This window comes from Lipotes vexillifer, unplaced genomic scaffold, assembly GCF_000442215.2.
Source record: "Lipotes vexillifer unplaced genomic scaffold, Lipotes_vexillifer_v1.1 scaffold100, whole genome shotgun sequence".
In the NCBI taxonomy this organism is placed as follows: domain Eukaryota; kingdom Metazoa; phylum Chordata; class Mammalia; order Artiodactyla; family Lipotidae; genus Lipotes; species Lipotes vexillifer.
Window position 1 is genome coordinate 1,709,235 of NW_006774075.1, and position 14,148 is coordinate 1,723,382.

Genomic DNA, 14,148 nt, shown 5'->3' on the forward strand with positions numbered 1-14,148 from the left:
CCCCCGCCCCCTGCCCTCCCCAGTCACTCCAGGTCGATTAATCCTCTAGAATTACAGGCTGGAAAATTCAGCTCTAGTAGTCAGCAGACAGGTCTCAACAGGGGCTGTGGATTTCAGACCGGAAGCCTAACCTTCTGAGCCCACTTAAGCCCCTTTCCGCCTGCCAGTCAGTGCCACTACAGACAGCGCTGCGGGCAGGATGCCAAGAACACCCACGCTGGGAGGTCCCACCGGGCCCTGATGTGATGGAGAGGAGCCGGGGGCCCTCTGGACCCATTGTGCTTAATTACACCTTACTCTAAAGCCTCCTAATCATTACAAAGACCGGGATCTGATTAAAAACCCCATCCATTTCAAGCCCGTCCCATAATTCTGATCGACAACTTTAAACGCAAATAGAAAAACATCTTATCTCTAATAAAACAAGTGCTGACAGAAAGATGGATGTCGAAAACCAGCCATATGGCTGACACGATTCCGTGCCTGGCCATGTTCACAGCGTGCAGCTTCCGCAGAAAGAGATGACACTGAGAAGCTTGAGGACCCGCATTTAATAAATCGAACTGTGCTGGCATCATCAGAATATTCACAGTTTGCAACAGGAGCTGTGTGTCCTTTTTCACTTGCAGACTTGGAGGTGTTTTAGGAGAAAGTGACTTCGGTGAGCTGTTCTGATGCTTAATTCTTTACCGACCCGGGTGCCTTCAATGTGTCATCGTGGCTGACCTCGTTCCCCTTCAGGTTTTCATGGTGTTCCTTCTACCTCCACTCTCTGGGGTCTCTCCTTGCCATCTTCCAGGGTGGGAGCTTCTGCTGCAGGCTGGCTGGACTCAGAAGAGTCCGGGCAAGGTTTGGGGCACGACCCCTTGGCGGCCAGGCCCGGCGGGGATGGCCCCATCTCGTCCCTCCGACTCTCCACGGGACTCTCTCTTGTGACCCCTTCTGGTTTGGCAGCTGCCTGCTCCTCTGCCAGTTTCACGATTTCCCTTCCAAGCCTGTTTACTTCTTCTTCCTCAGAAGGTAGCTGGGGTAATGAGGGACGAAAGTGCTTGCGTTGGTTCCTGTGGCTCTGATTTCCTGGGGAGCTAACGGCGGGCCTCCCAGCATCCTCCCGCACTGTCAACGCCTCGGCAGCGGCACGACTTTCATCTCGTTCTTGCTTCTGAGCCTCGCCTGAAACAGACCAGGGACAGCATCAAACCTCTGGCTGGAAGTCAGCCCTTACTTCCCCTCTCCTTCCAACCTCGAGCCCACTGCTGCCGGGCCTCCGACATAGAAAATCCTGCTGAAGGGGACACAGGACCCACAAAAAAGAAAACAGCCACTCTGGTGATTCCTGTGTCATTAATGGAGGGAAAGGATGACGTGGGCCATGTCTGTAACCCCTCCCTTCCAGGCGCCCGGTGATCGCCTGCTTCGCTCTCTGATGGTGGTTCCTTGTGCCCATGAAATATTTAACCTGAGGACAAAGGTTTTGTAGGTTCTGTAGCTCGGGGAAGATCTGGGGCTCTTTAGTAACGAAAAGGGGTTCTGGCAGCTCTCTGTGTGGGAAACAGAAGGAGAGTTAGGGAGGGATTGAGCCCCTCCACCCCCATCTCCATCAGCACCTCGTTCTTTGATGCAGACCACTTGTGCTTTCTCGCTTTCAATAAACTGCTGTGTGCAAAAGCAACTTCAAGCTCCCTACCCCGCCTCACTAAACTGTTCTTTCTAAACCTGTACAACAGAAATTCTCTAGCTGCAACTGGAGGGGGATGGGAGAGAACATGGGGCCCTGAGAGCCAGCATCCAGCCCCCACTTTCCTATTTGCTTGCTTTGTGATCGGGATGACCTGTTTGGCCTTCTTTTTTTTTTTTTTTTATTAACATCTTTATTGCAGTATACTTGCTTTACATTGTTGTGTTAGTTTCTGCTGTATAACAGAGTGAATCAGCTATACGTGTACATATATCCCCATATCCCCTCCCTCTTGCGTCTCCCTGCCACCCTACCTATCCCACCACTCTAGGTGGTCGCAAAGCACCGAGCTGATCTCCCTGTGCTATGCGGCTGCTTCCCACTAGCTATCTATTTTACGTTTGGTAGTGTATATATGTCCGTGCCACTCTCTCACTTTGTCCCAGCTTACCCTTCCCCCTCCCCGTGTCCTCAAGTCCATTCTCTACGTCTGTGCCTTTATTCCTGTCCTGCCCTTAGGTTCATCAGAACTCTTTGATTTTCTTTTAGATTCCATATATATGCGTTAGCATACAGTATTTGTTTTTCTCTTTCTCACTTACTTCACTCTGTATGACAGACTCTAGGTTCATCCACCTCACTACAAATAACTCAATCTTCTTTCTTTTTATGGCTGAGTAATATTCCATTGTATGTATGTGCCACATCTTCTGTATCCATTCATCTGTCGATGGACACTTAGGTTGCTTCCATGTCCTGGCTATTGTAAATAGAGCTTCAATGAACATTGTGGTACAGGACTCTTTTTGAATTATGGTTTTCTCAGGGTATGTGCCCAGTAGTGGGATTGCTGGGTCACATGGTAGTTCTAGTTGTAGTCTTTTAAGGAACCTCCATACTGTTCTCCATAGTGGCTGTATCAATTTACATTCCCACCAACAGTGCAAGAGGGTTCCCTTTTCTCCACACCCTCTCCAGCATTTATTGTTTGTAGATTTTTTGATGATGGCCATTCTGACTGGTGTGAGGTGATACTCATTGTAGTTTTGATTTGCATTCTCTAATGATCAGTGATGTTGAGCATCTTTTCATGTGTTTATTGGCAATCTGTATATCTTCTTTGGAGAAATGTCTATTTAGGTCTTCTGACCATTTTTGGACTGGGTTGTTTTTTTGATTTGGAGCTGCATGAGCTGCTTGTATATCTTGAAGGTTAATCCTTTGTCAGTTGCTTCATTTACAAATACTTTCTCCCATTCTGAGGGTTGTCTTTTCATCTTGTTTATGGTTTCCTTTGCTGTGCAAAAGATTTTAAGTTTCATTAGGTCCCATTTGTTTATTTTTTTAATTTCCATTTCTCTAGGTGGTGGGTCAAAAAGGATCTTGCTGTGATTTATGTTATAGAGTGTTCTGCTTATGTTTTCCTCTAAGAGTTTTATAGTGTCTGGCCTTACATTTAGGTCTTTAATGCATTTTGAGTTTACTTTTGTGTATGGTGTTAGGGAGTGTTCTCATTTCATTCTTTTACGTGTAGCTGTCCAGTTTTCCCAGCGTCACTTATTGAAGAGGCTGTCATTTCTCCATTGTATTCTCTTGCCTCCTTTGTCAAAGATAAGGTAACCATATGTGTGTGGGTTTATCTCTGGGCTTTCTATCCTGTTCCATTGATCTGTATTTCTGTTTTTGTGCCAGTACCATACTGTCTTGATTACTGTAGCTTTGCAGTATAGTCCAAGGGCTGGGAGCCTGATTCCTCCCGCTCCATTTTTCTTTCTCAAGATTGCTTTGGCTATTTGGGGTCTTTTGTGTTTCCATACAAATTTTGAAAATTTTTGTTCTAGTTCTGTGAAAAATGCCATTGGTAGTTTGATAGGGATTGCATTGAATACGTAGATTGCTTTGGGTAGTATAGTCATTTTCACAATGTTGAGTCTTCCAATCCAAGAACATAGTACATCTCTCCGTCTGTTTGTGTCATCTTTAATTTCTTTCATCAGTGTCTTATAGGTTTCTGCGTACAGGTTTTCTGTCTCCATAGGTAGGTTTATTCCTAGGTATTTTATTCTTTTTGTTGCAGTGGCAAATGGGAGTGTTGCCTTAATTTCTCTTTCAGATTTTTCATCATTAGTGTATAGGAATGCAAGAGATTTCTGTGCACTAATTTTGTATCCTGCTACTCTACTAAATTCACTGATTAGCTCTAGTAGTTTTCTGGTGGCATGGCCTTCTTCTTTTCAGATACAAAATGAGGGGCAGGACTCTCTGATGGTCCTTCCGGACCTAACAAGCTAAAGAGGCTCTGCAAGCCTGGGAAGCACTTGGGGAGTGAACTCTTGGCACCCAGACATGTGTGTTCAACACTAGACCCTGTGGTTCTCAGAAGTCAAGGCAGACCTTGACTGCTGTCCCCACACCCCAAGCCTCTAGTTCTGATACAGATTTGCTTCTCACATTCAAAAGAAGCCACTTTCCTTCTCTTAAGCCCTTTTAATGACCATAGAAATTTCCCAGGGACAGACATTCGACCAAATCTTGTATATACTCTAAAGCCTGTATTTAGTCATGGACCACTATGTATTACTCTCCTAAGAGCTCATTGACTTCAGTAAGTATTGTACCTGAAAATGAGACCATTACTTGTGCTTAAATGAAATTCATGAATATATAAATGAGTGACTAAAGCAAGCCTTGATCTTTAAAAAAGTAACTCTTCAGATCTGTTCAGCCAGGATAACGTACGTTAGTTCCTAATAGGTTCCTGTGCTCCCCCGCTCCTCCTGCTATAATCCAACCTATCAGGAGACGAACCTTCCCTAAGGCTTTGCTACTAAAAGTGGGGTACGTGGACCAGCAGCAGTGGCATCACCTGGCAGTTTGTTAGACATGCAGTATCCTATCCCAGACCTACGGGTTCAGAATCTGCATTTTAGTAAGATCGCAGGCGATGTGGCTGCACGTTACAGTGTGAGAAACACTAGAGCTGAAACACAAATATGGCTATGCCTTTCCCCAGCTCTCAAACCTCCAAAGGCCGCCACCACCCTGAGAACAAAGCCCAAGCTTCTCCTGACATTCAAGACCTTCAGTGACCCAACATCCATTTACCTGCCATGCCAGCTCTTCTCCTCGTGCCCTTAAACTCCAGCCACACCGAACCCTTCATGGCACCCAGCCCTGCCCTCTGCGTCTCTGCTTACATGGCTGAAGCCTCCGTGACCGTCATTCCCTGATGTGTCAAGATGACCAGCTTCAAGAGTGAGCCCCACCTCCACCTCGTCCGTGAAGCCTGTTTGATTAAATCCTTCCACTGTCCTAATCCCTTGGAGGTTGTGTCTGAACCTCCAAGGGAACTTCATACGTTTTACTTTTTTAACCCTTAAATTGTTACTTATGTATAATTAGCTTATAAAACGCGCCTGAAGTATAAAATCTTACCTGATTAATTTTTTACCTTTGCCAGTAAAGGGGGGCTCAGTAAATAGCTTATTAATTAAGTGTTTGAATCTACAGACGTATACATGAATGCATGAATAAATGAATATGTTAGTACATATATTTCAATACCATCCATAAATAAATGAAAGCAGTCCTTGGATTTATTTGTTCCAGGTTCAGGTTGCTAAAAGTTCTTAAAATGGCACTTTGAGAAAAAAAGATTTCTAACTCACACAATCATTTAGCTACATCTGTGGTAGCTCAGGGAAGCAATCACATAATTTTCATACTAACAAATGAAAAAATGTTATAGCGGTTATACAGGAGACACGGGGAAACACGGAGTCAAAATGAGCCAGTTTCCAGCATAGTGCAAGAAGCTTTATTCAAAAGGAGTAAATTATGGTCCTTTCTGCGGCTAAATTTTTCACCAACGTGAGATGAATAAACTCCTTCTGGAAATTACTCTTATGAAATTACTTCTTCCAGGACACTTAATAGTATATTCTGGTGCCCCTGAAAAATTAATTAACCTTATCCGTAACAACCTAACCCCTAAACCATTTGCGCTGCTTTTACTGTAGGTCAGGTTAATCTTCTCTACCTTAATTTACATCTAAGGGAGGGTGGTCTAAATTACACTGGGGCCTTTTGGTTCGCTGGTCCTTTGCCTTGTGCCATTTTTTTAGATGACATTCCGCTCACATCCAAATGTATGAATCTTTTTTAAAATGGCAAACCTCTGAGATTACCAGGGAGAACTTTTTAACTTTTGGGGGGTGAGGGGAATGGGGGCCACACTGCTGTCATCATTATAGGTCAAGGCACAGTCGCAGTAAGGGGATGGACACGGCTGTAATTCTCTTGTCTGGTCCTATTGCGGATTTTTTTTTTTTTTTTTCCAAGAAAGCCTAGATTTTCAGACTCTCAGGACCGTAAACATATAGGGACCAGGCTCTGAGACTGGCTTATGGGTCAACAGCAGGATTTGCCAATTCTCTTCTCGCTTTTGTTTATCCAAAAGATATCTAAAAAGTACACTCAAGTAGTGATCAGAAGACAAAGAAAAGTTACTGATAATACCACAACTCTTGAGCTAATAAGGAGGACCTCTGGTAATTTGCTGTGGGAGCAGAATCTTCCTTTAACTCTGTGATTCTGGAATGTTGACTCTTAAGCTGTGGGAGTTTTATTTCTCCTTTGAGAACAGACACATAGCATTGCCATTTCTTTTCTTTTTTTTTTTTCCTTTTGCGGTACGCGGGCCTCTCACTGTTGTGGCCTCTCCTGTTGCGGAGCACAGGCTCCGGACGCGCAGGCTCAGCAGTCCTGGCTCACGGGCCCAGCCGCTCCGTGGCATGTGGAATCTTCCCGGACCGGGGCACGAACCCGTGTCCCCTGCGTCGGCAGGCGGACACTCAACCACTGCGCCACCAGGGAAGCCCTTGCCATTTCCATAAAAGAAAGATTTCTGAATTGGCTCGGAATTGGAAAATATTATCACTCCCCAAATAGTAATTATTCCGTGCTGCTTTAGCAAACAGAATTAGTATCATTAATACTTATTAATAACAATATACATCTCAATAATGATGAGGCAATCAACTGATACAAATGCATTAGGACACAAATAGTGCAGAAAGAAAAAATATTTTCTCTAAAAGAAAAAAACAGTAGCTCTTTGTAGAAAGGATTGCTGGTCTTCTAAAAATGTGTTCCCTCCCCCCTAACATTGGCCCGAAGGGCCCATTCATCTTCTTTTGTTAACTGGTCTCTGATGGGCTTTGTCTTCCTGAGTGTGAGCTGCTTTCAGTTGGAATTAATCAGAGATGCAGCGGTGATGAGGGCATCCCAGACACTGACAGCAGTTACATAAATGCTTCCTTGTTGCCACCCATGCTGGCGAAGGACAGGGTTGGAACAATGAGAGCTAATGATGGAACTCTGAAAGCTATCATTTTGAATCAGGCCGTTACTTACGCTACCCTTCTGAAAATCAAGCCAGGCTCAGACTCCATGTCAGGTTAGCAGGCTTGGGCCTGCCCGGGGGCTCAGCAGGCCACAGCAGACAGAGGGCTTTGGATCTCCATGGGGACACTGGATGCTGGCATGGGATGACCACCAGCCAAGGCATGTTCCAGACTGCACAGTGGGCTACGGTGTGTTACAGGCCAGCCTTGCAAACAGCCACATGCTGCTGGCTAGAAAGTCCCAGCCTTGTCTTCTGGCCAGTGTGGGAACCCCACAAGTCAGGAGCTCTCTCCAGGAATTCTTCCCGCATGTGCTTGGGGAACCTCTCTGTTGAAATCCTAGACCTGTCCAGGCTTCTCTTCTTACCATTCCATGCACTAGTATGAGTGATCTGGTTAGGCTTCGAAACACACCTGTACAGAAGCAGGAGTGAGCCTTGCTGAACCCAGCTCAGATTAGCAGAACCACCCATCGGATCCAAAGACTCAGGATAAATAATACATAGCTGTTGCTTGAAGTTCTAAGTTTTGGGGTGTTTTATTATACAACGGCTAACAAGAGACAGTTGGGAGCCACTTGAGATTTTTGAGCAGAGTACAACCATGATGGAAAGCAGTGCTCCAGAAGCTTCATCCCACAGCAGCAGGATGAAGATGGGAAGGGAGTAAGGAGATTCTGGGAGGCAGGAAAACCAGGATGGAAGCCTTGCCAAGAAGGTCAAGAGCACCTAAACCAAGCCAGAGGTGGGAGAAGTGGAGATACAAGAAACTGAAAAAACAGTAGCAGCAGACTAGATATGGATGGAGAAGGAAAGTGGACGGTGGTTGATGATGACTCTGCTGGACAGCTAAGTGACAAAAAGAGGAAGCAGGAAGAGTTGTGACGTCATACTTGAGAAGCCCATAGAATATGCAGGTGGGAAAGTCTGTGCTTTGGGAAATATGGGACTGTAACTCTGCAGACGGGACCCACTGGGAAAAAATTTCAAAAATATTTTCATAGAGGTGTGGCTGAAGGCATGACTCTGAGCAAGAGAAGATGGAGAGGAATTGTAGAAACCCAGGAAAGAAGCGTGACACCCGTGTGCTGGGTATATTAGTTATCTGATGCTGTATAACAAATTGTCTCAAAACTTAGCAGCTTGAGACTCAGGAGCCTGGGAGCAGTTTATCTGGGTGGTTCTTGCGAATGGTCTCCAATGTGGTTGTCATCAAAACGTTAAACAGGGCTGTTGTCATCTGAAGGCTTGACTGTGGCTGGAGAATGTGCTTCCAAGATGGCACACTCACGTGGCTGATGGCTGGAAGCCTCAGTTCCAGGCCACGTGAAGATCATGTAGGGCTGCTCGAGAATCCTCAGGACATGGCAGCCAGCTTCCTCCAGAGTGAATGATCCAAGGTAGAGACAGCAAGGCAGACTCCACAGGTCTTTCATAACTCGGCCTCAGAGCTCACATACCATCACTTCTGCTGTAATCCATCAGTCACACAGACCAACGCTGACACAGTGTGGGAGAGGACTACACAGGGCACAAATGCCAGGAAGTGGAGATCAATTGGGGCCATGTTGGAAGCTGGTAACCACACTGGGGGCGGAGGGAGCAGATGAGCCAAACTCAGAGAGATGTGAAAGATAGTTTAGTCAGGGAAATGAGACTGCCACCTGGGAAGAGATCTGGTTCTCGACCCTGTTGCTTCATCTGGCACCTTAAATGGGCCCTTGATCCCCTTCAAAACACACTGCCTCCAGAAAGTGTGCCTGGTAAAGTTTTTTCCTCCATCCAACTGATTCCTAGACCACTTACCACATCGCCAGGCAATGTGCCAAGATTTCCCTGACACTGGTACCACATCTCACCGTCTTATAGGTAGGGAAGCTGAGGTTGGAGTTACCAGTCCAAGTTCTCACAGCCAGTGTGACGTGGGGCTGGAATATGAAGCCAGGTTGCTCAAATCCTGAGCCCTCGCTCTTAACCTCTATGCCACCATATGCTGAGAGTGCAGGGGTGCTTGTTCTCCTGCAGGAAGCTCCAAACAAGACAGACCCACAGAGGCAACAAGAAGAAACATGAGGGATGACCCAACGGTGCCACAGAAGCTGCCGGAAGGCGAAGGGCTGAGGTCCTCCAAGCCCCTGTGCCAGGCACAGGCCAGGCAAAGGGCAAGAAATCAAGGGCTGCTTACCGTCCTTGGGACTCGCTTTGTTCTCAGTGAGCTGCTCGACGAACTTGAGCAGTGGGGATCTTGACCTCTGCGTGGTGGGAAGAGCGGGGTCACCAAACAGTATGGTGTCTTTGCCTCCTGTCATGGAAAAGAGGAAAATGGACATATTATGTCACCACTGGCGTCACGGTCACACTCATCCCACACAAAGGACCGGCTGTTTGGGTGAACAAGGCGCCTTCCTCAGTTGCAGGGAGCGCTGTGGGAGGGAAAGGGCCAGCATTGCCCTCTCTGCAGTGTGAGGACCCGGCAGAAAGGTCCAGGGCCAGCTGTCTTTGAGTCCTAGAGTCTGCTCAGGACATGGCTGCCCACAAATGCCACCGTTAAGGGGTAGCCTGCTATGTCTGCCAAAAACTGAGTGGCTTTGATCTGGGTGAGACAATAACAATAATAACGACAGCAGTAGAGTGCTTTGAGCGCAGGCTCCGGAGCCACGCTGTAGTGCTTGTGTCCCGGACCCCATCGCTTGCTAGCTGGGTGGCCTTGGGCAAGTCACTGAACCTCTCTGAGCCTCAGAGCCCTCATCTGTAAAGTGAGGAAGAATAACAGCACCCACCTCATGGGGTGGTGGTGATAAAATGAACTGATTCATGTAAAGCACTTAGGCATTTCGTCAGCGCTCAATACATTTCACACATTGAATTATTACTTTATGGTGGAGACAGAACTGCCCTACACGTATCTCTGATTTAATTAGCTTTGGTCATTTAGATCGAATCATTAAGTTTGTCATAAGGCAGGTAGCATCAGGTTCCCTAAATGATCACAGCTAACCTCTACTTAGGACATAGAGACCTGCACCAGCCAAAGCCTTTTATGGATTCACATGAACTCCCTAAGTGGATAGAGAAAGCCTGAGGCAAAGAGAAGGAGGAAAGGAAAACCACTACAACTCTACTCTTGAGGCCATGGCAAGGTATGGGGGTGAGGATGAGGGAAGCGTGGCTTTGAAACATGAGCTGATGAGCACAGACACGTGGACACAAGACACGTACACAGAAAGTGATGCTGCCCCAGTGATAAGGAGAGCCCTGCAGGAAGGATTTGATCCCAAACTCCTGCCCATGAGCCCTGAAGATTCTCTCGGTGGGAACCACCATGCCAACAGCAAAACCCCTGGGGGCCGTGGCCCAGCCCATGCTCCAGCCTCAACTGTCTGACTTTGGATGAGACCTTATCTGAAACCAAGTCACTTGAACGTCTCTGGGGCTCAGATCAGAGGCTCTAAAGTTCTATGACTCTACTCAGTTTCAGGTTCGGCAGAGCACAGAATGGTATTTGGGTCAAGATGTCCACTCCCTTGGATAGCCAGGTGAACCTTGGCCTGCACCTGGGAGCCCTCAACTTGTTTATAATACTACCCTCCCTGTAGGCCATGCACGTCTTATTAACTTGATTTCCAAGACTGTAGTAGAGAGTTTGGCGTATGGCAGGTGCTTCATAAACAGCTGATAACTGTGCATAAATGGCTGATGCATTCTCGGAAATCCTGATGTCTTGGTGGGCATGGGTGCTTGCAGCTGCCACAGGCAGATGGAGTATGTTACTAGCAGCCATTTGTCTCTGGTTTCCGCTATTTGAGGGTCGTCCCAGAAGAGAAATCTGATAGGAGCTGACCCTGAAGTTCTCCACCAGCACAGCTATCGTCTCAGGTGGAAAAAGTCCCGAAATCTTCAGGACCACAGTCTGGAGAGGTTTCCCAAGGAGAACCATTTGAGCTATACCTTGGGATATTTTAAGAGGCTCTCAGAATGAAGTCAACCCAGTCAGGACTCTTCTTGTGCTGCAAAGATAAAATCTAGAAACACCATGAGGAACTAATGGTTGTTATGAAGCCACAGCAGATGCCTCAGGTGGGCTTCTTGTTTCTCTCCACCAAGGCAACAGTTATTGTCCTCAAGTCAGGGACGGGACTGCAATTCCTGACCCATCTTTCTCTAGAAGGTAGACTGGAAGTTCTCTAACCTTAAGGGGACTCAGGAAGAGGCACACTCTGTACTCTGTGTCCCAACAAACCTTCCAAGTCCCCTCTGCCCTGTGGCCAAGGAATCAGGATTACGGGCAGAGTTGGGAGCTGGCTGCAGGTGGGTGACTAAGGCCCCAGGTGGATGGTGCGGGGAGCCTCGGCCCTTCCTATTGTGAGGAATTCTCCAGGGCAGGATGTCTCCGTGGCTGTTTCCAACCACCGGGATTATGGAGGAGCCACTCTGCAATGGCTCCTCAAAAACACTGGTACCAGCACATAAAACTTCTCCAAGAATCTGAGCAACAGGCACGCAGACAAGGGAAACAGAAGTCGCCATTCATCCATATCCAGTCAAAGTAGGGGCTGGGGAGAAGTTAAATACCTCCCTAAATCCCTGCCTGCTGTGATCATTTCCTTATCTGATGGCAAAATGCCAAGATTTGGTTTTTGCAAAATATTTGAAGAATTCAAAGACCTTCCTTAGAAGGCTCTCAGTTCTATTGTTTCCAACTAAGCCCGGATTCTATCTGTGTTGACTAAATTGAGCTCTAAACTGATGGTCTGCTATCTCCTAGTTGCATTTTGGTTCTTGGGACTGGGGAGTGGGGTGAGGGAGATCCACGAACTAGATGTGAACCACAACAAATGTAGGTCACACAGGCCCTTCCATTCTACTGGTGCTTGAGTTTCTGGAAGCCCTCCTGATTCCCTGTAATACAACGTCCCCTTCTCCAAAATGTGCCAGTTACTTTCAAAATGCACATTTTCCTCCTCAGGCTGATGTTGAGAGTGGAGAACAGAGAATTCAAATAAAAAGCTCAAAGAGCCAGACTCTGCTCTTGCCAGATTTTTTTCTGGCTTTCAGTATTTCTTTCCAGAGCATGAGCACATCCAGGAAATCTCCCCAGTGCCCCCCTTCCCCGCAAGCATGATTCTCACCTGCAGACTCCAGCATAAGGATGGGAGAATGAGGCTGACAGGTAGGGGCTGAGGAAGGTGGAGGGTCATTCCTTCCTGAAGGGCATGGCCAACCAGCCCACCCCCTGGCTTCCTCAAAATAGCCCCGTGCCTTTCCCACTTCTCAGGGACCCGTTAAACAGTCTGGAGTACACTCTGCTTTCCAGATGATTTTTCCATGTGGGCTGTGACATCTGTTAGACTTGCCTACTTCCCAGCAAGATCACACATTTGCCCCAACTTTATCAGACACCATCAAGAGCTATATATTGTTGGCTGAGAGAGCGAGGTGGGAGGGAGAAGAGAGTCAAAGGAAAATCATGGCATGCTCCAAGTCCAAGAGTTAATTCTGCCTTATAGTGATGAGTGATGGGCTCCTTCACAATGGTCCTTAAAAGTCTCAGGATAGATGGTTCCAGCTTCTGAATTTTTCTTCTCCAATTCAACTTGCTTTGAGAACCAACCCCCAGCTGATCTAATCTACGCTCTACAACCCCCAGCCCCTGTGTGTGTCCCTATTCTCCGAATTGTGCTTCCCCAGTGCAGGTGGAGCACTGAAACGAAGATCTGAACACCTGAGTTCAGCCTCTGTGGTCTTAGGTATCACCTAACTTCCTGAGCTTCTGTTTCCTTATCTAAAATGAGGGGAGCAGACTAGATCAGGAAAGGGAAAAATGTTTTCTCTCACATATCTACTCTGACCAAGAGGTGGCTTCTTGGAAAGCAAAAATGCAGGACTGTTTTTAGGGCCACATGTGAGATCAGCAAGGAGTGATGTGATTGATTAGCAATGCCTGCCACTGGCATGAGAATGGTGTTGGTTATATACACCAAGCATTTGCCATCCTTGAACGTTTTGCTCTCATCTGTCCTTCTAAGTCCAGCATTGGATGACTTGTCACATTACTCCCTCACACACTAACATCTTTATCACTTAACTGATACTTAATCATGTAATATTTTGTGCTTTCTTTTCACTGTTTGATGCACATTCATCTTACTTCCCTAGTGGGACTGTAGATTCTTGGAGGGGGCGAGGGGCATGTCTAGAATGCCTGGTACAGGATTGAATTCACAAAGCTGATGCCCAAAAAGGTATCATTATATTACGGGTTGATTTATTAGAGGAGCCACTGATCCTTTCAAGATGCTGGTAAATAAGAGAGCGCTAGCAATTCTCTGAAACCACGGGGACTCAATCCCCTCCAGTTGGCTGAAATCCTATGATTTGGCTCTTACTTGGGGAAAGAGGAAGAGGAAGAAGAGAAGAGAAAAGTGGAATAAGAAGAGGAAACGGAGGTGGCAGAGGAAAAAGAGAAGAAAAAAGAACATAAGTCCTCTTGCTCCGCTATTCAGAAGGTTAAATGGAGACCACAGAACAATGAGCAGACAGGAGAGACTGGTCTGATTTGCACTAAAAGAGGCCACTCCCCACCCCCCAATCTCACCATAGTTTGAAAATGATCATAAGGTGACACCTCATTGCAACCCCCTTCATCACTGCACCAGGGCAATGCTATCGCCATTACATAAACTGTGTCAGATCAGGGGGAACTGCCGCTCTTTATTTCTGTCCTCCCACTTTGTTTCTATGTGGAGGCCACAGATCAGAACAAACATGGCTAGGGCGTAAAATCCATTCAGTTACTGCCGTCCAAACTAATTTTACCATTTAATATTTGCTTTGTGCTAATTGAATTCTCTATTTCAATTGGCTGTTCTAATCAGAAAAGTGCAAGGATACATAGAGAATGCATTTCTATTTATTTACATGCAGGGATGATACTAATGCACTGCTATTAGCCACAAACAAAGATATTTCAAATAGAACATACTCCCAAATCCTACGGAAACATTGTAGCTCAGGCCTTCAGGCAGCAGAAAAAAAAAAAAAAAAAAAAAAAAAAAAAAAAAAAAAT

The 14,148-nt window shown here is 46.4% G+C and overlaps 1 protein-coding gene across 1 annotated transcript in view; it reads right to left on the reverse strand.

Annotated features, from left to right (window-relative positions):
- Positions 1 to 737: 737 nt before the first annotated feature.
- Positions 738 to 14,148, reverse strand: part of CCDC149 (coiled-coil domain containing 149) — a 90,525-nt gene continuing 77,114 nt past the window's right edge. Inside the window, 3 exon segments of the mRNA XM_007448799.1 lie at positions 738 to 782; positions 785 to 1,173; positions 9,268 to 9,384. Of these exon segments, the coding sequence (XP_007448861.1) occupies positions 738 to 782; positions 785 to 1,173; positions 9,268 to 9,384 (551 nt within the window).